The sequence below is a fragment of the Gobius niger genome, assembly GCF_951799975.1.
Source record: "Gobius niger genome assembly, chromosome: 7".
NCBI lineage: Eukaryota > Metazoa > Chordata > Actinopteri > Gobiiformes > Gobiidae > Gobius > Gobius niger.
Window position 1 is genome coordinate 10,299,034 of NC_136858.1, and position 25,795 is coordinate 10,324,828.

Genomic DNA, 25,795 nt, shown 5'->3' on the forward strand with positions numbered 1-25,795 from the left:
CATCCTGGGGGAACTGTTTCTGGGCTGATTTGATTTTTTTTCACTCCAATGCCCAAGATATTTGTCTCCATTACTTTTATGGCTAGCGGCAAGGTTCCATTTTATCATCTCTGGAAGTTAGCCAAAAAGACACGGCCAAAGAGTGGAAGTAATGTCCTGATCTTTGTCAGATCATAGCGGATCGTTACATCTCCAGGAGCTTGAGGATTACAGCGCTGTGACGTTCATTCGGCCCGTGCCTTGTGGCTGTCGGACTCACTGCTTCTCCTTTATTAAGATGATGACTAAGGAATTATGTGCGCACCATCCCACCGCCATCTGCCCGCCAGTCAGCAGTGTTCCTACAATCAGCTGACACTCGAACGCACCACAGGCCCTTGGGTCTTATGTCACTCCTGACTGTAAATCTGAACGGCGTGGGACGGGTTTAAGATGAGTTTTTACGTAGGCAGCGTCTGACAGACCCCTAGTAGTCAGCCTGGCGTGTTTCTCCGTCGATGAGAGCAGTTGTCAGGCTACCTGCAGTTTGGCTCTCTCATCATAGTAACAAGGGATGGACAAACTAATCTCTGACTGAGGCCTTCCATGTAAACTGGCCATTTCTTTGCAAAATCCTTTTTTATATCAATAGTCTTTTCCGCTTATATTGTTGGAATACCCACACAATTGAGTTTAGCATTGTGTTTTTTTGAGCTACCGTTGTATTAAATGTGCATTATGTATCTTTTTGTGTGGGAAAAAAAACGTATTGTTTGTGACTCAATGGCTGTATGAGTGCTTAGCATAGTGCCTTTATTTTCAATCACGGTGGTCTCCACAACGCTCCAGGATCAATTGTTTTGTAGGTTTTCTGGTGAGAGGCTCCGTCAGCAGAGAAAACCTTCCAAACAATTGATCCTGGAGCGTCCTTGACCCACTGTGATGAAAAGTAAAGGTACCATACTGACCTCTCATACAGCCGCTCGGTCACAACAAGATGAAGTACACATAATGCATTAAAAGTTACATAATGCAACTTCAAAGTGATTGTACGTTTAAATGTTTCACAGATGTAATAGATTGCGTATATTTGACGTTTTGATGTAACGTAAGCAATATTAATGATTACATTTTTTCTAATTTAAGGCCACACCGCCTTTGCTCTAGCCTGGTAAACCACACCCACTTCTTTTCTGAGAGAAAGGAGAAGGTTGTCCGACGGTAAACACGAGACTGATTGGCGGCTGAGGCCGAACCAATCACGACCGTCACAGAGAATTGACAAGGTTACGTCACTCGCTGCGCCGCTATGTTGTAGTTCTATCAACAGTGACACGTGCAGAAGTTATTAGCCCAAACTAATCATGGATGAAGGAGTCGAGGATTTTGCCTCCGCGCTCTTAGATCTGAAGCTAAGCAGGTTTAGGGCCTGGTCGGTACTTGGATGGAAGGCCGTTTGGGAACAGTGTGTGAGTGGTTGGTGGTGGACGGAGGGGCCGATGGCACAGACTGATAGCCTTGCTTCCGTCAGTCTGCCCCAGGGCAGCTGTGGCTACATGCCCAGGTAGTACTTTGTTTTTCTATTGTCATTTTGTGAAGCACTTTGTGACTTTTCTCTCTGTGAAAGGGGCTATGTAAATAAACCTTACTTTCTTACCACCACCGATTATGGGCGTAAATGAATAAAGTAAAGTGTCTTTGAGCGCTTTATAAAACCAATGCATTATTAAAGTCCCTCCCATTGGTGATCTCAGCGACTAATCAGAATCCCCGGTGCCATCACTTAGACCAATGAGATGAGCTTTCCTGTGAACCGGCCTGTCAGGTCCGATCCGGAGAGGAAGAAGCTTGATTGTTTACTCTTTAAATGTCTCTCTCTCATTTTGCAAACTAGGAGTGGCTTTCAGGTCCAGTCAGGAGGAGAGGGGCATGATGGTTTACTTTTTGCAATCTTACAGACATCACTTTAAATGCCAAATGCACTCCAGATGCAGAATGCACAGGAGTGGGAAATATGGTCATTCCTATTTGACACTGTTATTGTGTGTGATGTTGTTACGGCACAATACTTTTACTGAAGTATAGTTGTTGAGTACTCAAACCTAACCATTAATGCAATACCCATATGCAAGGCCATGTTGTTGACTGCATTGCGCTTGTGCCGCGGCAGCTGAAACACTTACTGTGGAGGCTCTGCAGACACTGACAAGTGTTTGTGTGGAAGCACAATCAAACAATAGAGTATGTCTGGCACTGTCTTTATTTATATTGCAGATTAGCCATGCGCTCTTGGCTCTTGGAGTGCTTTAACTGGTCTTGTGGTGTCAGAATGATATGTTGTTATTTGTGGCTACCCAGATTTAGAAACAAATTATCATTGAAACAACACTAGTGGATTTTGCAGGTCATTTCAATTAAAGTGATTTTTCCTGCTCAACTAAAACCTAAATCTTTGTATGAATGGTGAGGTGTTTGAAGTTTGAAGTTTGAAGATGTGATTGCAATAATGCTTGTTTCTCTCATTAGCGTTTGTTTTGCTTTAACCTTTTTAGTCTTAAGTCTTGTGTGCATTGTTCCTAATTAAAAAAACAATTCAAATTGAAATAAATGTTGTCATTTCACACTTTGATCCCATCAACTGTGTTGGTGGTGTGATGAAAGGGGAGAACATTGATGGACACTGGTGGTTTTGCTGCTGTGATAGAGTTGGCCTGGAGGAGGATTGGCCTGTTGTTGAAGTTGGTGAAAGAGAGAGAAAGGGGGAGACAGACCGACTCTATCCATGGCCTAGAAACATAGCATTTTAATGAGTCGAATTTTCCATTGAAGTATAGATTTTCAAATACAAATAAATAGTCTTACAGTGCTCGCCTCATGTTTTCTCTGCATCGGCCACACACTCATATAAACTTTCTTCAGAGGACGCTCACATCTGAACAGCAGTTTGGTGAATGAGAGCAAAGCTGTTGTATTTGTCTCAAAGTGAAGCTCCGAAGCAAGTTACTTCAGTAACCATGGTTCTCTGAATGTGCATGGTCTAAAACAAATGACCATCAGGCTAATTCTCAGTGATAATATAGAAATAGGTTTCAGTTGGTGTTAATTCAGCGATTCCCAAACAGTGGGGACCAGAGGTCAGAGAATGTTTCCATTTACCGTTTTAAAAAGTGGGGGGGAAATAGTGTAGTCCCGTCTATGGCAAATGGTTAGTCCAAATTGAGGTCATTATGTTCCACTTCACTGCATTTAACTGTTTTTGAGAGTAAACAGGTTAATTCATTCTTAATGGATTAGCCTTGGGATGCTTACTGTAGGGCCCCTTAGTGGACCTTTGCTTTGGGCCCCAGAAAGACGAGCAGATAAGAAACCAAAAGAGTGGTTCGGCCTTTGATATATTATGAATCTAATTGAAGCCACCATTTGTCCTGTCCATATTTTCCCACCTGTGGTAACCCGAAGGCCCTGTGGGTCTCCTGGATGTGCAGCTGAATCGATGGAGGCAGTGACAGCTTGTGGGTGGCTCAGTCTGACGAGTATCTGAAGCTCCCACAAAGAGCCAGAGGCTGCAGAGAGAGTGTTGGGCTCAGGGAGGCAGCTGTCAGCAGCTCTTTAAAAAACACCTCATTCCCGACTTTGCGCATGTGAGGAAGCGATAAATATGACTGAAAAAGTGTTTTGATGCAGAGACTTGCCAAACGCTTTCAGTGACGGTTTGGGGAAAGAAGACGCCGTGGGTTTGGAAGTTGGAAAAGTTTTGATGTAGGTGCTGAGACAGTTTGAAAAATAAGCAAAGGAAGTAGTTGAGGGGTGTGGGTGTGCTGTGACTTTGGGGGGGTTGTTTACCGTGTTCTAAAGTTAAACCCACTTCATTTGCATGTTTCAGTGATCCTGCATAGTCAGCACACAGTCATGCAGTGGTCAGTGTTGGGGTTTTTAGCCAGATTTCTAACTTAACAGCTAGTTTTGATGTGAAAAAAAAATTGACCCAACTTACCCTGTATGAAGCATAGGACGTTTGAGTATAGCTTCAGAGTTAACAGCAGCGACAGACACCGATATGTTTGGCGTCTATTTGTAGCACAAAAGGCGACGGAGATGTAGCTGCATTCAAATATAGCCATGTCTTTTCTGGGAGACTGCAGCAAAAGAAAAAAAAAAGGTGACGAGGAGGCATCCGAAACAGATGCCCGAGCCACCTCAGCTGCTCCTCTCGACATGAAGGAGCAGCGGCTCTACTCCGAGCTCCTCACGGGTGACTCACCCTATCTCTACGGGTGCGCCCAGCCACCCTAACTAAAATATAAACAAAATATAGCCTTACATGTAAACCTGGTTTTATGCATAAAAGGCCATATTATTGAAGTTGAAAGCAAAGTGTCTCGCCTTGATGGGACTAGATGCAAGTTGGTCATTTTATACTCACTACTGCCTCCTCAGGTCTTTGGCGTAACTGCAGCTTCTATATCGTGCATGACGGCACTTCAGACACAAGTAACAACTTTTTGATTGACAGTGCAGGCTCATTCTACACATTGAGTGTGTTTACAATGGCTCGAAATCCCTGGTTATTAGCAATATTCCGGTAATGGCAGTTTGGTGCTTATATGACACTGAGAAATCGGGAAAGTCTAATCCCTTGTTTACATGATCAAATAAGGATACATGGCTTTTCGTATCTCTGTTCCCTGTTCCCTGCTCGGACCAGGGAGCCCTGGAAGAAGGCTCGAAGCCGGGGCTGGTGCGAGAGAGTGGAGCTGATGGAGTTCACCGATAGTTAGTGGAGGAAAAACTTAATCCGGCTCGGTGTTGTGGTCGACTCCTCTCTGCGTTCAGAGTAAAATCAGCCGCCTTGAAACGTTCGCCGTCAGTTTTGCATAAACCCGCATAAAGACGCTTTTTTCCATCTTAAATATTCACTCCTTCTAGTTATTTTATGGTTAAAATATAAAACTCTGTCTCCTCTTCACTCCAGAAGCAGGAGCTCTCCGGACTCGCCGCCGCCATGTTTGTTTACGATTAACGAGTACGTTTCTTAAAGTGGTCTCTGCAACGCTGTAGGATCAATTGTTTTGTAGGCTTTCTCGTCAGCAGTAAAAACCTTCCAAACAATTGATCCTGGAGCATTGTAGAGACCACTGTGATGGAAAGAAAAGGCGCCATGTTGACCACTTACACAGCTGGTGGGTCAATACAAGGTCAAATACGCTCAAATATAAACTTTTTTCACATAAAAAGTTGCATAATGCACCTTTAAAGCTGCTATATTTTCATGTAGTAGAGTTAAAGGAACAGGCCACCGTTTTTCCATGCTGTGATATGTTCTCACCTGAGCTTAGACGAGTTGATGCGTACCTGTCTGGTCTTTGTGCGTGCCCTCAGTCACGTAAAAAGACCAAAGATGTTCTTAGCATTTGGCCTCTCCCAGTATATTCCTATGGCCCCAAACAAGGGTGAAGTTAGAAGAGACCAGCTCTTCCACGGGCACCAAGACAGGTACGTGTCAACTCGTCTAAGCTCAGGTAAGAGAATATCACAGTATGGAAGAACCGTGGCCTGTTCCTTTAATGTCTATTGCCTCCATAGATTTACATGATAAACACCGCATTTGTAACTATAGAGCTCATTTTTATCAATCGTGAGTCTAAATCAGCGCCGTATTTTATTTTGGTGATTGTAATTAACTTCACTTCACTTTGTAAACGGGATCATTCAGGTATAAATGAGTGCAGCCGTAATGCAGTCAGTGTTCATCATTAATGTTCTTCACACTCGGCACGTGAAGTAATCTGTGAAGATATCAACTGGTCTCGGACAACAAAGTGTGATGAACTGTGCTAAGGAATGGGTAATCCAGAGAGTCGGGATGTTTTCCAGTTTTCCAGATGCCGAGCTTGCTATTATACTAAAATAACACAACAGATAGACTAAAACAGGGCTCTAAAACTAAACATAGCTACATCAAGTCTATTTGAGTTCTTTGCTGATGCTAAAAACAACTTTGTAATGTCTTTGTCATTGTGTTGTGTGTGTGTGTGTTTCTTCTAAATCCGAGGCAGGATCCGGGTTTAAAAATACTTGGGAGCATCAAAAAGCCGGTGCGGAGTGGGATTTGAGTCTCTCCACGGGAAGCCCTGGAGCTAATTTACTTAATACGAGGGAGAAAAAGTGGGAAAACAAGCTACTGCTGCTTAATGCATGACTCACAAACACGCTCTCAGACAGAGGGGAGACCCTCAGCTATTTATAGAACCTGCCCTGGTTTCATCATTGGCTATTTATAACCCGGGCTGGAACCAATTAGGAGATATCTTGTTTGTACTCTAAGACCTGTATGGTGGACAAATGCACTCGCACTCATTCACACACACACATCTGAGCCACATAATCTACTGTGTTCAGTCCTAAAACGTAACGAGTAAAGCCACATCTTCCATTTGGCGCACACACAAAGCTCTATTATTAGCAGCCAATGAAATGAGTGCGGCTTCTATAAATAACCCTGAGGGAGACCTGAGGCTGGTCCGCTCCCAGCCAAACAGATGGCTATTGTTCAAGGGCGTGGACATAGAGAGAGCTACTGTATACAGCTGGAGACAAATCCTGTCCTATTGTTTATTAGAGTTTAAGTTGAGCCATCTTTCATGCTTTCATTTTGGTCTTATTTAGTTTCCGAGTGTGTCGCATTAAGCTTTTGTAGATTGTAGGGCCAATATTTGGGTATTTAGTAATTATTTATTATTCATCTGCTGATATCGGAACTTACTGTTTCCTACACTGAAGTAAGCCCTCCCACAACTCCCTAGGCCTCAGGGGAGCGAAGAATCCTGGTGGTGAACATTGATCATGAGTTAGTACACCTATTTTATATATTTTATGTTGTAGATGGGGTAGGCAACGTCAGGCTCGGGGGCCACTGCCGGCCCTCCAGCATAGAACCTCTGGCCCCCAAGATGAATTTTATAAGTATGAGAATAGATCAGATACCTGCTAAAGAAGGGGTGAGTGGGGTTGGATGAGCCACTTTTTGCTTTGGTGGTTAGTGTGTCAAAACAGTATCATATAAATACTAAATGTTACTATTTCCATACATTTTTTTTGTTTTTGTTTAAGGTATACTTTTTATTAATCCCCGTAGGGAAATTCATTCTCTGCATTTGACCCATCCTCAATGCCGCTGGGGCGACCTGTAGAACCAGTGAGCTGCCAGCGTGGGCCAGCGCTCGGGGACCCATCTCCATGATGTGATGATGTGGAGCCAGGCTGGTGGACAGAAACACCTGACTGGACGATTCACCTATTGTACATGTTTTTAGTGGTAGGAGAAACCGGAGTACCCGGAGGACACCTACACAGACACGGGGAGAACATGCAAACTCCACAAAGAAAGGCTCCGTCCCTGGTGGGAATCGAACCCGGACCTTCTAGCTGTGAAGCGAGAGCGCTAACCGCTGTACTACCGTGCCGCCTTTTCCTCCATCCAAATATATATTTTTCTTTTAATGCAGAAAGTGAGGTTATTTTATGGTTTATTTAAAAAAAAATGTCTGGCAAGTTTAAATCATGATAAGATCATCTTACATAAAGATAAACATGTTTTATTTTAAAAAATATAATGGGTGGTTCAACTTACCCACTGACTTGACAAACTTCACCTACTGGAAAATACTGAGAACAACCCATTACATCATTGATAACACACACCATTGGCATTTGCAGAAGATGATTCTTTGCTGTGGGCTTCAATGGTGAGGTTTGGCCCTTGGTGATCTGGCAATGAAGAAGATTGGCCTCTGTGACACAAACCTGCCTACCCCTGGTGGAGACTTTTTCTGTGGGACCATGAGCGATAGAGACTTAGCGTTTTTTGTTTTGGAATCTACTCGTTTTTGTCTTTCAAACGAGCTCCCTCTGAAGTATCTACTAAACAGCGCCCCCCTACTGTCACAGTTCAGCGCTGACACGTTTAGAAGCTTCACACACAGGATTATAGACCAGGCATTTAGAAAAATGTTGGCAAAAATATTAGCGTTGCATATCGGCATTGGTTGATCAAAATCCCCAATAATCGGCATCAGTCTGAGAAAAACCCACATTGGGTAACCTCTATTAGGTGTATATAATTATTGAAACCTTTATTAATAAATGTCTAACTGAAGGCTATTTGAGAGATGTCACCACTAAACAAAGAGTTTTGGGATGCCGACCCTCGCGCCTTGTCTCTCCGATTCTAAGATCTCCATACGACAACAAGGTCGTCCTGAAATATGGGCTGCGACACCTCCCTGTGGTCCCTGTGCAAACCGACGCCAATGTATTGAGCAAAGGATTTCTGTTTCTCCACGACAGTAGCCTCTTTCACGTCCCTTTCCAATCTGCCCTTCTCTTTGGATCTTTATAAACACAGTGTGGTTGGCGGCTGCTTGTTGCGGGCCAGTGGTGCTTTCTCTGCAGCGTTGGTACATCCTCTTGTGCAGTGGCGGTTTGGGCTGCACGATTTTGACTAAAAACTTAATTGCGACAGACATTACGTTTCAATTTGCGATTATAACATTTTATATACAGCACATGTTTTATTTTTTTTGCACTTGAGCTATTGAGCTACATATAAACTTCTCAAACTGCTCAGCAACAAGAAACAAATCTGCAAAAAGCAAAGAGGCACTTTCTGGAGTTGTCTGAAAAAGCATCTTTAGTTTTGATCGTTCTCACACTCTTTCCCGACTGCAAAGATGTCACAATTAGGCGATTGGAGGCGATCACAAAGCCCGCTCCGAGATGAAATGTTGATTCCGAGAACTAATCTGGAAAGGTGAATTGTCTTGCCCAAGGACACAGTGACAGTCTGCATCTGTTGGACGAATGCTCTAACCATTGAGCCACCAGCACAGTGTAATGTTTGGTTTTGGGCAGAACGTCTCGATTGTCTTCTTTTGTGTCCAGAGGTCAGACTGCATTGTCCTTTCACGGCTATAAATACTCGTTAGTCCTAATTGCATCATTACGAAGCGCTCGTCCGACCAGCTGTTCTGCTTCGTAAACTCCTCACACCATCAGTTTTAAGGCAGGTGTGGCAGTGGCATAGTGGTTTAAGCATTCGCACATAAACAAGTGGCCAGTCGGTTCAGTTCCTGCCCTGTTGTTTTGTCCCATTGCCCATTCCCTACGGCAGGGGTCCGCAACCTGTAGCATCCAAAGAGCCATTTTGGAGAGTTTCAAACCAAATGAAAGTCTCAAAGAGCCGCAATAGTTTTAACGTTCAAATGACCGGACAAAACTGATTAATATTATTGTTGATTGAGGGAAATACTCATGGCTGGACCAGTGGGACAAAGAGCCACGACAGGAAGGCTTAAGGTGACCCTAAAGGGCAAGTCACATTGGTCCTGAAACATAAACAAACAAACACAAAAACAACTCTACTGGAACACACAAAAGCTGACACGCCAAAGAAAAACTATGGTCCCGCTCAGTCAAAATGTAGTGTTTTCATTTTTTTCATATATTGTTTTTAGTCTATGATGTGTTCAAAACAACCCAAAACTTGGAAGACACAACACTGACTCTAACTAGAAATGCAATGGCTGCGCCATTGCGATTGACTGCGGAATTGCGGGAAGCGAATGCAGAAATTGCATAAACGGCTCAAATTGCATAAATTGCTTAATTTGCATAATCTAATTTGCATAAACTGGTAAAATGCATAAAATGTCATGTTGCATAAACTGTATAAACTGCATAAAGTGGTAAAATGCATGAATGGGTTAATTTGCATGAATTATGTAAATTGCATAAACTCTTTAAAATTCATAAATCCTAAATGGCATAAACTCTTAAGTTGTATAAACGTTTTAAAATGCATTAACTGGTTAAATCCCATAAAGTGGTTACTTTGCATAAATTATTAATATTGCATAAACTTGTATATTCCATAAACTGGTCAAACTGTTGAAATGGCCTCAGTGCTTGATTGGCAGAAGCTGCACAAATGGCTGAAAGGCCTGGAGTCTCCCCATTGGCTGGATTCCCCCATACACACCAATGCAAAAATTTCAAACTCTCGTATAAAAAAACTGGAAATCTGCAGAAGGCCAATTTTTTCTCAAAACCCACAAGTTGCAGAAGCTGAACATGCACAAAGTGCAGAAATTGCATAAAATGCAGAAAAAAGTGCAGAAAAGCATGGATTTGCGGCAGCCCCATTATAAGTCAATGGGAAAAATCTCCGACATTTTGGCCGATTGCGGAAAAACCGTAAGTTGCAGAAGTCCCAAAAGTAATAGCACCCTTCTCCTCAACATGCGGAACGTTTTGATGCATAACTTGCATAAATTGCACAAAGCATGAAGGTGCTGAAAGCTCTAGAAAATCAGGAAAAAGATGGAAGAGGAATAATAATAAAGAACATGAAAACCAATAATTGACTGCGGAAGAATTCCGCAGTCAATCAATGAACAGTTTTGGAAATTCAAGTTCAGAGTTTCCGGTGGTCCTTGAACCCATCACGCACCTGCTTACTATGTCATCAGTGCATCAAGGAGTAGCCTGTAGCCAGCAGCTATACTTTCTGTTTAAAAAGGACATTCGCAAACGGCTGAAAAAGCCAAAAACTACACTGTAGTTTGTGTAAAACTGCATATGTTTTCTCATACTATGCATACATGTCATCGCCCCCCCTCGGTTTTCAGCCCCCCCCCCCTTCTGTACTGAGCTGGCGCCGGGACTTTAAAACAGTGAGAGCCAAATCAGGTATCTGTTCATTATTGGATGTTTGTTACCGATACCCGATGCCGTATTTTTTCCCTTATCGGCTCCGATATCGGATACCAGTATCGGATCGGTGCATCCCTAGTTTCAACTTTTGCTTTTTTGTGCTTTGCCTTTTGTTTTTTGGGCATCATCTTTTGTTTTTTGCATTCCAGCTTTATTTGCATGCTTCATCTTTTGTTCCTACTCCAGTAATGCCTGGTGTATTTTCATATTTGTGACTTGCCCTTCTGGGCCACCGTACGCCCCAGTGTTGCGTAAACGCAGGCCGCTGTGACAGGAAGGGCGACACAAAAGTCATATTGTGTCAAATGCCACAGACCAAACGCCCGGAATAGAAAGGTGTATCGCCATTGATCCGCGCAAACACAGTCTGCCCCCTCAGCCAATGAGCGGGCACGCTGCCGCCGTTGCCATAGCGACCGCATGGACCAAGGGCACACCGGAGCCTTGACAGTTGAGCGCACGGCAACAACGGAGTCAAGGTCACACACACACAACACCCAACACCTGCAACAGTTTGGACTGCAGACTCATCGGTCACCCCGGTGTCTGCGAGTGCACGCCTGAGGGCGACACCGTGACCCTGCTCCACACCAGCAAAACACCACCAGCAGAATGTCAACTGTGCACATGCATTTCTGTCTGTCGCAGCACAATGCACTAGAATAGGGCTTTAAGGGGATTAGAAATACCTGGGGCTGTCGGTAAAACTGATATTTCCTCAGGACGCCGGTGATGAAATGACGGATAGATAATGACACTTAATGATGACAACAAGACTTTTATCCATCCGTGTTGTGAGCGCTGTGGTTTGTGCTTTGCTTTTGCGACCAAGAAAATTCTCATCCATTTAATATTCAGAATCACAATACAAAACAAAACAATCATGTTTGCTTTGAAGCTCAGAACCTTTTTTTGTTGAACACAGGCCAGAGGAAGACAGAGTTTGAACTAGTTTAACTAACATTTGCACATTTCTTAAGTTACTATATGTTTTTCTTTTGGCTGTGGTAGCTAAAAAATGCAGAATGAAGAATAAAATCTAGAGTATGGAGTAATACAATTGGGCACTAGAATCCTTCAGGGGAGTAAAAACATGTGGTGTCAGTTTTTGCTGTTGACTGTTTTGGGCCAGACACCAAAGATATGGTAAAGGAATCTGCGCATTTTTGGACGTTTAAAAAGTTTTGATAATCCTACGCCCTTCTCCTATGATTAATAATTCCCTCCTTCCTAATGACAGCCTAGATTTTTCACACAGTAATCCACAATAAAACTGAATGAAACCAACGTTGTGCCTCGCTCTCTCTCCCGCAGCCTGGCGTTGCACCCGGAGCGCTCCCTGGTGGCCACGGGGCAGGTGGGGAAGGAGCCGTACGTGTGCGTGTGGGACACCTTCACTGTGCAGACCGTGTCCCTGCTCAGAGACGGACACACCCACGGGATCGCCTGCCTGGCCTTCAGCGCCGACGGACAGGTAATGTGACCGCAACCTGCAGCTGTTTAGACTCAAACATCATCACCATTGTATATCGAGCGTTGGATTTTGTATAAAACGAAAGCAGGCCATAAAACGAGACTGAACATCTGAGTTCTTATGTCAGAGTAAAAACAAGGACAAAACTTACCCTGTACCGTGGAGTTTTCCCAGAAATAACGACAGCATTGCGGAGCACCGGCTGGTTTCTCACACTTCAATTCATCCACAAATATTGACACATGTAGTACCAGTGTGTGGCGTGAAAGGCAACCAGATGACGATGTAATCCAAATATGGTCGTTTCCTTTCTGGGAGAGGCGCACACATGCTACAAAACTTTAGGCCAGTTTTGTCCAAATAAGGTTTTCCTTCCACTCATGCACCAACAGCTCCACTTCAGTGGCTCCTACAGGCTCTAAACTTTACTGTATTGGACTTGACAACATTTGGAAGTTTTTTCATTTTTTAATATACAATCCCAATCACAAATTCAGGTTCATTTTGTGTCAGGTGTTCACGCTGTCATGACGTCCTGATGGCAAAGGCAAAAAAGCTTTATGGTTCTGAATGTGGTCAGGTTTGAGCTGCAGGGGGTTACATTTTTTCTCATCAGAGAATAAAACTTTCTTCCACCTTTCAGTGTCCCATGTTTGGCGCTCTCTCCAAAGTCCAAACAGGCAGTTTTGTGGCGTTCAAGGAGACGAGGCCTTTGGAGACGTGTTTAGTTTTTTGCCCTTCAGTCACAGATGATGGTCTTTGGGCTGCAGTCTGCTCCAGTAACAGACTTCATTTGGGTCGAGGATCCTCCGGCTCAGTGCCGGGGACATTTTTTAGGGTCTTCCACTTGACTTTTTGGTCAACTGTTCAAATGGGGATCAGTAGAACATTTGACACGATGCTGTTTCCCTGAAGGGAGCAAAAATGGCCCTTGCAGGGTGACCTGAGGCGTGATTAACAAATTGTAAAGCTCGATTCAAGAGTATAGCTTTATATGTGGATCCAGGATCAGCAAAGTGCAGCCAATGGTCCTGCTGGCTGAGCAAACCACTTTGTTCAAAGCCCTCTTCTCTTTCAGAGTGAGACTACCAAACCAGGCAGTTTTACAGCTGGTTAGGACACTCTCAATGGACTCTGTGCACTAGAGCTAACGGTAACAACGCCGCCCCGGTTCCGTTCCAGCACGTCAGAATAAAAGCACACAGCTCGTCTCATTCATTAGTTCAGCAGGTACTTGCTACATAAGAATATAATTAAATACACACATATCAAGTGCCACTGTGACACTATCGAGACACATGTCCACTCTGACTTTATTCAGTGACAATAATTAAAATAAAGAGGGGAAGCTAAGCAGCATGCTTACATAAGGACCAGTCGTTTCAGAGCCAGGTTTGCACTTGTTGCAGCTTGAGCAGATAAACAGTGGATTTTAAAAGATAACTCGCCCGATAAGCACTTTTATAATTAGAAAGACGCAGAAATAAACCAGCAGCAACAGCTTAAAGGGGCAAATAATGAACATCCCAAGGCTTTTATCATCGTAGCAACTTCACCATTCCATCTCCCAGGGCCGAGCTGAGACGAGCCGGAGCCGGAGCCACGGAAAAATGGGCGTGCGAGGGGAAAGGAGTGAGGGGAGAGATAGTACGGGCTGCAGCGCAAGGACGAGCCAAGTTATCCAAAAATAACTTTCATTTAGTTGAGATATTGATATAGTCAGTTAATAGTCATATAAAAAAAAGTTTAACTAATGAACTGCTGAGCGAACTAATGAATGAGACGGTGCTTTTATTTTGCCGTGCTGGCAAAACCGGTCGTTTCTTGGGCGGCAGGGTTACCGTTAGCTTAATGCACAGAGTCAATTACGCAATAGTAGAAGTTTAAAAGAATCTTAGTATTTTGAGTAAATTCTCAAAGCCTGTGTAAAAAGAAGATATGCTGTCTCGCTTTCTTAGCATTGTTCGTAGTATTAGAGCTCCAATTCAAGTCATGAGAAAGAGTCACACCCAAGAATTTAAATTTCTCAACAATCTGCACAATCATGGACAGTAATAGGCAAGTGATTGTATTTGTGACAATAATCAATAACAAGTTCACATGTTTTTGAAGTGTTCAAACGCAGGTTGTTTTCTTTACTCCATTGAACAACATTCATGACAACAGTGGATTTCCACTAAATGCACTGAATGGGCGCTGGAAGCCGTTACTTCACAGATTAATTAGAAGAACCGAGGGAAGATAATTAGAAAAGAACTTGATTCTGCTCAAACACTAAAATTAGCTTCACAGTAGAGGAAGATTAGAGTCTGTTTTGTAAGCACACCTGGCTGTCAGGGAGGAAGATAAGAGTCTAATTTAAACGTGACAGCACTGTGACTGAGTGGTCAGAGCTCTGCTTTTTGTCATATTGTCAATTTGAGATTCAGTGTTTTTTGTGTTTAATGCTGCTCCATGATCAAACACTGACACTTTTCCTCCACTCACAGCATCTGCTGCTCGATCTCATGGGGCTCTGAGTGAATGACAGGGGATTAAAGCGATCATAATGAAATGTGAACTTTAACATACAGATTCTAAGTGCACATAAATCATGAAAAATGGAAATGGTGATCTATCAAGTCTAGCATAGGTTTGTAAATTGAGGCTATATAAAATAAAGAAATTTCAGCACATATTACTACATTACTAAATGTTTTCCTTGACGTTATCTATATTTCATTAGTTTTATTTCTCAAGACCAAAGAAAATCGTGATGTTTTCGGCTGTTGTTAACCGACCAACCACATTTGTAGGACGTCAACGCCTGGTTAGAATTCTATTTGAATGTACAGACTTTTTGACATTTTATTTTAAATAAGTATTAGCATGTAAATTTGGGCTCGGAGCAAAATGCTAAATCATTTTTGGGTATGTCTTCTGAGTAGACCTACCTTTTTAATATGTTGATGATGACGAAACCACATGCATGATGGCTGTCATGTAATGTAGATGACATGCAACAGACATGCCATAGCTCACCACACTTTTATAAAGGAAGTGGCTTCAACAGAGAATCTGGACAAAAATGCTAAAAGAGGCTCAGTTAGATAACACTGTTTCTATCATTTCTGTGGTTAGCGCAATTTAGCATTGGTAAGTTGGTTACCAAGGGCACTGCTGGAGCGTGGTCCTTGGTAATGGCAGGGCTTTTGTTAGAAAAAAACATGCACTAACTCTTGCTTGGAAGGCTAACTCACTGAAGCACTGTTTACTCAAAATAAATGAAATTCCCGACTTTGTTTTTTATTATTCATCAGAAAAAAACTGACTTGGAAATAGGTAGGATTCAAGACAAGTTAGATAAGTTGATTAGTACAAGTTTGAGTTCACAACAAGCTAGCGTTAGATAACTGTAGTCAACGCCTGTCATTTGGCTTCTGCTCTCCAATTAAAATTAATGAAACTTTGCTGGTCACTTTCTGTAGTTTGGCAATAGAGTTTGAGAAAATTCCTTGTTACCATGGAGATCCGCCATGTTTGTTTGGTGCTCGCAAACATTTCCTATTCACCTTATTCCGCCCCGCCCACTTTTGACTCTTTTTGCTTTGTCGCTGCACTTCCGTTGTCCTGACACTTTCGGTCGAGTGCTAAGCCCATTCCTTAAGCGGAGAATGAGGGAAAAAGTTCACGGCTCAAATCTGATGTTTAGTCGATTGATTTGTGTAAAATGTGCGATGTTCATTTGCACCAACAAGTCAACACTGCACCGTCTTTCATCTCCCCCTGGTGTCTCTGGCCAGAAAACCATGTTTGCAACTTGACTGCCACTGGACAGGAGCCACCAATACACACTAATAGAATCACGAAGAAGAAGCTAACAGGCTAATGGGCAAAGCTAACTGCGGGCTAGCGTCACTTTAAACAGTATTTACAGCCAAGTTTGAGTGAAAAAAGTTATTTCCATTGTGTAATTGGATGTACAATATCTCTCCCCTTCACCCTTTCTGTCAGTGTAGTATTTACTCTCACGGACAATTAATAAGTTCGCATAAAATCGCAACTTGCTACGACACCTGCAGTTGCGCTTATGGCCTCTAGGGGCCAGAGTTACTTCGTACTGCTATAAGGCCCCGTCCACAAAAAGTCAAACTCAGGACTAAATGCAAAAATATTTGATCAATCCAGCTTATCACTAAAACACTGCAATGTTAGCCTGACAGTTAACGTTTGGTCACTAACAGTTTTTCTGCTTTAGTCCCGTGAGTCTGAAGAATAAACTCACCTCCTCGTCTCTTCTGTAGATCGTAAATTCATTGAGATGTTTTGTATTCACCGAGGCTGTTTATAATTCAGAAAGTTTACTGCGTGTGCTCCACCTACTACAGTCTTGTTCTATTTTCTTTAATCTCCATGAGTTTATTATTGCTGCAAATCCCGTGATGCTTAGCGATATGGCATCTTTAGCTACATTTTAAATTTTGTGATATTCCAATGGAAACAATTATGTTATATTTTGTGAATTTAGAATAATTGAGTTAGCTTGGATATCGTTGCTAACTCCTGCGTCTCAGCAGCCGAGAGGCACAATTATAACATTTTGCCCATTGTCTACTAGCACTAAGAGCTCAGTCAATGACACAGTTGTAATTGAATTGGATTTACTCACCTGCTGCTTCCTGTTCATGCGGACTTAATTGCTAAGTGACCGGCTCCCTCCATCTCCAACACGACCCGCTCCGTCTGTCTGCCTCCTGCACACGCACGTCAACCCCCGTGTTCATAATGAAACATGGCTGGCTATATTAGCGGCAGTTTATTAAGTGACTCATTTAGTACCGCCCACTCGCCGTCTCCTGTGCATTATGTCATCACGAGCACTGCCGTGGTCATTTTAAAGAGATGAACGCCTGTGAACCAGAGGGGGATATGTAGAGCCGCAAATGTATTACAAAATGACATAATGCGGCTCCACATTATGTTATTTTGTAATACATTTATGGATTACGGAATTTCTAATGCATTGGTAAATACTTCAGTTGAGTCAGGAATGGTAAAATATGAGAAGTTTTCCACTTGTCTCTCAGCACTGAACACATTTTACTTCTGATAATGACAGCACTGGTAGATCATGGATTCCTGGTGGCTCCACGCTTAATTATTCTTCAATCTGTGATAATTACTTTGTGTTTTTTATCTGTAAACGTGCTTCTCACGACCTTGTTTGGCTACAAGCAACTAAATGTTTGATGGGTCTGTGGTCCCGTCCCAATATTTTTGAAGTTTCAAGAAGGTGCAATCCTTTGGAAAGCTTTCAGTGTTTTGTTTTTTTGACTTCTCAGTGTCTGACAGATGTGTGAGCGGAAAAAAAACGCATTATAATTCTGCACCTGATTCAGACTCTCATTACATGGACGGCCATCACCTGGGACACTTCAGTTTTATACAGTTTGGAGTCTGAAAATGTGAACAGATGGTGAATTCGAGCACGATCTTCATGTCTTTGAAGCTGCAAAGTCTCAAAGTTACTATTCACAACACTCCAATGTGACGATTACAACGTGGTTCAAAGCTTAAAAAAAAAGTCAGTTCTACAGAATATGAATGATTAGGAGCACTATTGTAATTGGAATCTCCAAAATCAAAATGACAGCTGGAGTGAGATAGAACTGCTGCCTCAGGAGTTTTCGAGAAGTCTGCCACAGCTCCGCAGGCCGGATAAATCACAGCAACTCTAAATCGATGAAATAAACATAAATCCAGCTTAATAATTTACCAGGCTCCAGTTTTATTGTTGAACTGCATCATACAGAGCAGGATGTCCCCAAACTTGAAAAGGTACGACATGAAATGGTAACGGAAAGAGTCAAAGATCAGAATTAGTTTCATTGTCAATTTTACTTGGGAAGTACATGAAGAGAGAAATGAACTCTCAAACTGTTGGTGCAAACAAAAAGTTGAGACTGACCAGCCAGACTGCACACTTTCCCCAGTCCTATACAAAGGTGTGTATAGTCTGGAGTCATCTCTGTTTATTTCTGAAGGGCGTGATTGACAGGTGGCTTAACCAATCAGAATTTTAATTTGACATTTTAACATTTTAGCACATGGTGGCTTACCATGTGCTAAAATGTAAAATTTATCAAGAAACAAGAAAAAATCAAACAGATTCTCCTCCTTTTGAAACAGTTACCAGAAGAGGCTGGCGAGGCTAGGACAGGTCAGGGTCATAGACGCCATTTCATGGTTTTCCCAGTGGGTGCGCTGGTCACAGAGATGTCTCTAAGACGGCCCCTGGCAAGAAGGCGAGTCTCCAGGTAGTCTCGCTGAAAACAAACGGGTCCGATTTCAGCTGAGTCTCCGAGAGTTCTCCAAGAGGTCTACGCGGTCTCAAGCCGCTGTGGCAACATTGCAAATACTATTTGTTGTCCTCAACCTGTGAGACATCTCACAGGTTGAGGACAACAAATGGTATTCACGACACAACTGCTTGAGACCACGACCACATGGAGACTGTATGGAGACTTTTTCAAATGTCACTGCAGTCTCTGCTAAAATCGAACATCTTCGTTTTCCCCAAGACTACCAGGAGACTCGCCTTAGGGGACATCTCAGAGGCATCTCCATGACCAGCGGCAATTCAAGTCTCCAACTAGTCTCAAACTGGTCTCCAGGCCGGTGAGATAGGCCTTTAAGTCGCGCCCTCTCCTTGTTGAACTGAGCGAGCGGAACGTCGTGCCGCACCTATATTAATGTAATGGACTGACCCGTGTTTGCCTGAGAGAAGAGATGAAAGCTCTGGTTATTTGCAGGTTATACCTAATGGATCATTTTGGAATCAGGGAAAATTGGCCTGGTGCCCTAAGATATGAGTGAGCAGCGGTGCTTGAGCTCCACAGCACCCACGGGATCGGCGCCTATGGTCAGGGTGAAATGGGGTGAAATAATAGACATTCACAAATTGTCGGAGCCGAGACTCGAACTCAGAAACAAGCAGTGTTTCGCCAAATTAGTTTAAAGGGAAATGTGTATTTTAATCTTTATGTCAGCATGTATCTTTACAATCTCTGCTGATTGTTATTTTATTTGCCATTTTAAGCTGTAAAACATGGGATCTTGAGATCAATAAGTGTGGCCTCATCTCTCCAGACATGTGAATAGGGCTACAGGTTGATGTCCTTTCTTGGCTAGTGATGTAGTATTTGTGGACCAGGATAGGTTTTCTGTGATGGATACACCTATGACCTTGGTATATCATGATGTTTTAATATAATACAAGATGTATAAAAGATTAATCAACACATAGTTAGTAACTCAATGTTTAAATCAGTGGTTCCCAAATGTTTTTTCTCGCGTACCCCTTGAGTCACTCATTTACACTCCAAGTACCCCCTACCTCGAGAATCATGCCAATAATATTACAAAATAACATGATTAATAGAGTGTTGAGTTTAAAATGAAGCTACTCCCCGTACCCCTGGTTTAAATGATACAACTACCAAAGTCCATCATTTATTTCTTATTTTATTTATTTTTCATGATAAATGTATTTTTTTTTAAATTAGCACATTCAGATTCAACGGAGTGCCTTTTCAAAAATGATGCTGACTCTGCAAACCCTTTTGTGTGCCCAGCGCCTGGCCTCGGTGGGACTGGATGCCAAGAACACAGTGTGCATCTGGGAGTGGAGGAGAGGCAAGATCCTGGCCAGCGCCACCGGACACTCCGACCGGGTGAGCACTCCGACAGGACCGCATCTACAGCCAATAAGAAGACAGGGTTCACAGGAAGTCATTACTGAAACTCTACAGCAATATGAACAATACATTTTTCACTTCGGCCCAGAAGCCTTCAAGTTTAAGATACAAATAATACATTTCGTTGCATGTTGGGGGATTTTCTCAGGGTAAATCAGCTTTATCTAGTGTACCATGTTATGTCAATGGGGCTGTTCAAGGATCTGTATCAACTATTTCAGCCGTTCCAAAGTAAAGTATGGGCATTTATATGATATATTGTACCTCTACCACTATGGAGTACTATTTATTGTGATAAATATAAGTGTTTTCTGGAGGTATTTTTCCAACCTGGAAGACAAAACGCTTGGATTCAGTTAACTCCGCCCCCTCTCTCCACTCGTGCAACTTTTGCGGGAATATAAATGCCACAGCAACAAGTGAAGTTATTTCCCGATGCAGTTATACGGAGCTGCAACACAGCTTTATAAATGGATAACACACACAAACGCTAACAGGCGTTTTGATTGACTCAGCGGTCTGTCCTGGCCGTTCCATCGGGTGTTTACATTATGGGACTCGCGTTGGTTATAAAAGCTAATCCACTTTGATTCTGGCGAAGGTTCACCAAACATCCATCAGAGACAGTCACAGAAAAACACTATTTTGGCTGATAGTCACTCTTCTTTAGGAATGAATATGAATAAAGTCCTGTCCTTGTAGCCAAACGCGCTTTTCTCTGTGACATTATCGTTGGGTAAGAATAAAGAACAGGCGTGCCCAGAGTAGGTTAGAAAGAGCTCCTACTTCACAGCTTTCAGCGCAAACATGACATCTGTTCAGACACTCAGAGGGCGTTTTCTCCGCACTTCTTTTATTTATTTATCTCTTATGACAGAAATAATGAAAAAAGCTGTTTTACAAATTAAAATCAGGCCGTAAGACAGTACATTACAGACGTCGAACTCTTCCGTTCCGCTGTGACGACACAACAAAGCAAGTCAGTCGTTTTCCAGCAGAGGGCGGAGCAGCTGCTCAGAGAGCAGGATTCAGGAGGATTGCTGAGAACTGCATGATTGAAGCCATAAGGAAATAGCATAACAACATGGTTATAAGCTCCAAAAAGTCGATTTTGCATGATATAGGACCTTTAAATGTGACCTCACACAAAATAATAAGTTACTTCCGGGTCCAAACTGTTGAGCGTTCCATAGATAAACACAGCAAAAAGCACAACTTTATCTGAATCTGCTGCTGAAATAACAGATAAAAGGCCAAAAACTGTTTCACAACGAATTAGAATAATATATCTCAACATTTCTCCAGGCAAAATGAAGATATTTTTCTATGTAAAATAAGCCTTCATTGTGTATGTTGAATATGATTAGATAATGAATTGCAATACTAAAGCCGCTGGGTCACTACATTGTCAAATATGCGCAAATATCAACTTTTTTTTTTGCATAGAAAGTTGCATAATGCACCTTTAAAAAGAACCTTGCCCAGGTTAAAATCAACAAAATCCCATTATAGTGAATAGGGCTAAAGTTCCATTGGACCCAGAAGTAGAGAGATGACATCATCACTTAATCCTATGGGAAATTAGTCAAACTTTACCTTTCTCTATGTCACTTCCTGTCAGTAGCTTAAAAATTGAAATAATTTCAAAAGCGTTAAAACCTGTCATATGCACTTTAAGCAAAAATACTACTGCTGGTATGTTTTTAGGAGGGATCAAAGTCAAACATGTAGTTAAAAGTTAAAAAGTCAATTTGGCGTGATACTCTTCCGGTTAACTTGCATTAAAGTGAATGCATTTTCCTCATTCTTGTCTAAACCCTGGTGATGCGGCTGTGGATGCATCATATGCACTGATGAAGGAGATGTGTGGGTGTTTTCGACTGTTTTCTCCCTGTCTTCCAGATTTTTGATATCTGCTGGGATCCATTCCAACAGAACCGTCTGGTGAGCTGCGGAGTCAAGCACATCAAGGTAACAGCACATCCGACGGAAAAAACATCCATCGCTCGGGAAGGTATTTTAGTCTCCAAAAGCTTGAGGCGCAGTCAGGAATAGAAAGGCTGAGAACTCGGATGACTTTGTACAAGTAAACTGAGAGACAAAGAGCTAATTACATCTGCATCCCCTCGGCTCAGGGCGTGAGGCTGACTCTGGCGGTCATGTGGAGCGGAGGTTCTTTTCTCCAAATACTTTCTAACTCTTACTCAAACAGTTACTCTGTCAAATGATTACGCAAGTGAAAGTATATAAATATATTTTGTGCTACAGTATTCAATGTAGAAAGTACAAATAAGTTAAAGTAAATAAAAAAACCTAAGTAAAAATAACTTTGCGGTCTCAAAAACACACCAATTCACCACCCTCTGTGCGACGACACGACGGGGACAAACTTTCTTCTTTGTTGTGAGACAGTTGCATTTGGCGGTAACATCTGCACAGCGCCGCCTACTGTTCTGGAGTGTGCATTGTTAGGCTTTTCAAATCAACAAAAATGTACAAATGAACTTTTTCTTTTTCCTCACGTCATCAGTTTTTTTTTCCATAATTTTTTTGTTGGGTATTCAACTCATTTTTGTAACTTTTTGGTCATTTTTTGGTCCATTTTTTATCACATTTTTGTCATTTTCTGTCACATTTTTATCACATTTTTGTCAATTTTTTGTCATTTTTTCGTCAAATTGTTGTCACATTTGTCATTTTTTCGTCACATTTTTGTCAATTTCTTGTGACATTTTTGTGACATTTTCATCATTGTTTTCGTCTCAGTTTTGTCGCTATTTTCACACCTTTTTTCAGAAGCTTTTGGATTGGGGTAAAGCCAAACTGGAGAAAATGTGCTCGGTTCAGGTGGGAGTTAAGGGGTTAATGTAGAGGAGTAGAAAGTATTTATCTTTCAAATGTAGGAGGAGTAAAAGTAAAAAGTTCTCAACAAAAATACAACTAAGTAAAGTACAGATCCTCAAAACTGTCATTAAAGTGATAGTCTGGAAGTTTGCAAAGTGAGGAGAGATAGAGTCCCCTTGTACTGCCCCCTTGTGGAAATTGTTGTATTTTGTCCACTTTGTGCTACCATAGTTCAGTCATGCTCCTAGCAGTCCCACAGACATTTTAGCCCTACAAAAATATCTGTCTGTAAGTATTCAGATTATAGAAACCTTAGCTTCTATTAGACACCAACTTTTGTCATTTTAACATGTTTCCAATTCGTAATTTGTAAGAATATATTAGGTGCTAATACTGTTAGCATCCCGACAGCTTTTCTCATGTAAATTAGCACCGTGCTAATCACTCGCTAATGCAATCATTTTTTGAGGTTTTAGTTCACTCTATTTTATATTTGAATTGTATATTTGCCCAATTAAGATTGTAATATTCATTCTTTGTGTTTCTGTGCAGTATGTTACAGTTTTGCAGTCCTTCCAGTAAATAACACCAAAACAGCAAGACACTTCCTGGTCCTTTATTGTAGATCTGTAAAGCTAGTTCTTGTAAAAAACAGAAACCCCTCTTGGACCAGAAAGCCACTCCTAGTTTGGAAAATAAGGAGAGCAGGAACAGAATTTTCAAAAGTAAATGACAAAGCTCCTCCCCCTCCTCCTGATTGGACCTGACTGGTCGATCCACAGGAAACCTCATTTCATTGGTCAACGTGGTATCCCAGGGTTTCTGATTAATGGAAAAAACATGTATTATTTATTTATTTATTATGTAATATTACTTATGTTACCTCACATTTCAGATCCAGGCGCTCAATTATAAATAATCTATTAAATTTGCAAAACATTTCAACTTGCAGTCTATCACTTTAAGTACAGCACTTAAGTAAATTGAGTTTGTTACTGACCATCTCTGTCCGATCTCTGTGTTTTTGGAGCCGCTTTTCTACTGTTTATGTTCATGTCACAAAGCATGTCTTCCTAAATCCCGTATTTCCCATCATGCTCTAGTTCTGGGCTCTGTGTGGAAACGCCCTGACGCCCAAACGAGGTATTTTCGGGAAGACGGGCGACCTCCAGACCATCCTGTGTGTGGCTTCGGCTAAAGACGACCTCACATACTCCGGGGCCCTCAACGGGGACATCTACGTGTGGAAGGGCCTCAACCTGATCCGGACCGTCCAGGCCGCTCATGGGGTACGTCTGTTCCTGTCCGCTGTAGTGGCTCAGTGACTGGGGGTAATAAACGCTGCTGTGTGTTCATGCAGGCGGGGATCTTCAGCATGTTTTCCTGTGAGGAGGGCTTCGCCACCGGAGGCAGGGACGGCTGCGTCAGACTGTGGGACACGGACTTCAAACCCATCACTAAGATCGACCTGCGGGAGGCCGAGCAGGGGTACAAAGGTACGGGGAGGCCCATGGCTAGCTGGAAACTGAACAAATAAATGAGAGCGGTATTGGAGTAAGAGACGTACCTGTGAGAAGTTACTTAAACAAAGATGGTGATGATGCCTTAAGCAAGTGTGTATTCTCCAGTTCAACATTACCCATATCTAAAAGGTCACAGCCTATAGGCCAATGGACCGCCTCATTTGAAAGCTAAGACCTACTAAACTCATCAACGTGCTGTTGTTACTTTTTTGACATTTTTTCCAATTGCTTTTTCATCGCTTTTCATCAGGTTTTTGTCGCTCTTTTGTTGCTTTTTCATCCTTGTTTCCGTCTCATTTTTGTTGCTGTTTTGTAAGCTTTTAGACTTGGGTAAAGCCAAACTTGGGAAATGTGCTCTGTTCAGGTGGGCGTTAAGAAGTGAAGTCAAAAAGCAACTCACTGAGACAAAATGTCATGAGACCATAACTCGTTCCACAAGGACACATTCATTCTGAATGATGTATTATACTGTCTCCAGCACAGGCACGGGCGTCTTCTGGGAGGAAAGGTTGGGATCGTTAGAGTCGGCAAAAGCTTTGTTGTTCATATACAATATATTATAATATTTACAACATATTATTAAATCATACCAGTGGTTCCCAACCTTTTTTCCTAGAAGCCCCCACTGCGTGTTGTAGTCGAGCATTTTCATCACAGTTGTGTCATGTTTTTCTGCACGTCTTTCTAACGCCGGAGTAAAACTGCCAAAACGTTAAACAATAAACGTTTGTAACAATAAATTCATTCACGCAGTGAGGCATAGGCACTACATAGGCCGACACTACTATATAAAGAGAGCCTATGTAGTGAATGAGGGGCTAGGGACTAGGGTGGACATTCGGACACAGCTTTAGTTTGCAAAATGAGAAGAATGAGAACAAACTTTCAAAAGTAAACGCTCCAGCTCCCCCTTCTCTTCTGACTGGACCTGATGGCCTGGTTCACAATTAGTGAAACATTCAAACTTACAGATTATCACTTTAATCATGGAGCAGCTTCAGTCCAGTATTTCTGCAATCATTCCTCCTTCTTATTCATAAACTGACTGTAGAAATGGAGCGGTGGATTGTGTGGCGGTTCCACTTTATTTGTCTGCCGTCTCTCACCTCTCAGCCTCCACACGGAATCAGTCCAATAAAAGTCCTTCTGTCTGCTCACTTCAGCGCGGGGATTTGAGCTCACTTTAAAGCTGCCTGTCTGTCAGCGACTGGACTGACCTGGATTTGTCAAATACCAGAAGAGCCTTATGAGGGAGAATTCATTTTCGATTTGATGTATCCGAGATGGGAGAAGGAGAACGACCTGGTTTAGGAAAAAGTTGGACATACTACTGGATTGTTTTTGCAGATTTCTCTTCTGGCTGCGTCCTAAATGGAGTGCAAGATCCCTCCTCCTCCTCCTTTCCTCATTTCTTCAGACTGTAGGAGCTTATGGTTCCCAATACTGAAACTGTAGACAATCAGGAAGGT

At 42.3% G+C, this 25,795-nt stretch overlaps 1 protein-coding gene across 4 annotated transcripts in view; it reads left to right on the forward strand.

Annotated features, from left to right (window-relative positions):
* eml6 (EMAP like 6) overlaps positions 1–25,795 on the forward strand; it is a 100,945-nt gene that overhangs the window by 21,575 nt on the left and 53,575 nt on the right. For all 4 annotated transcript variants that reach the window (XM_079559851.1, XM_079559853.1, XM_079559852.1 and 1 more), the window contains exons 2-6: positions 12,064–12,223; positions 19,837–19,935; positions 21,862–21,930; positions 23,907–24,092; positions 24,164–24,299. In XM_079559851.1, the coding sequence (XP_079415977.1) occupies positions 12,064–12,223; positions 19,837–19,935; positions 21,862–21,930; positions 23,907–24,092; positions 24,164–24,299 (650 nt within the window). The remainder of the gene's footprint in view (positions 1–12,063; positions 12,224–19,836; positions 19,936–21,861; positions 21,931–23,906; positions 24,093–24,163; positions 24,300–25,795) is intronic.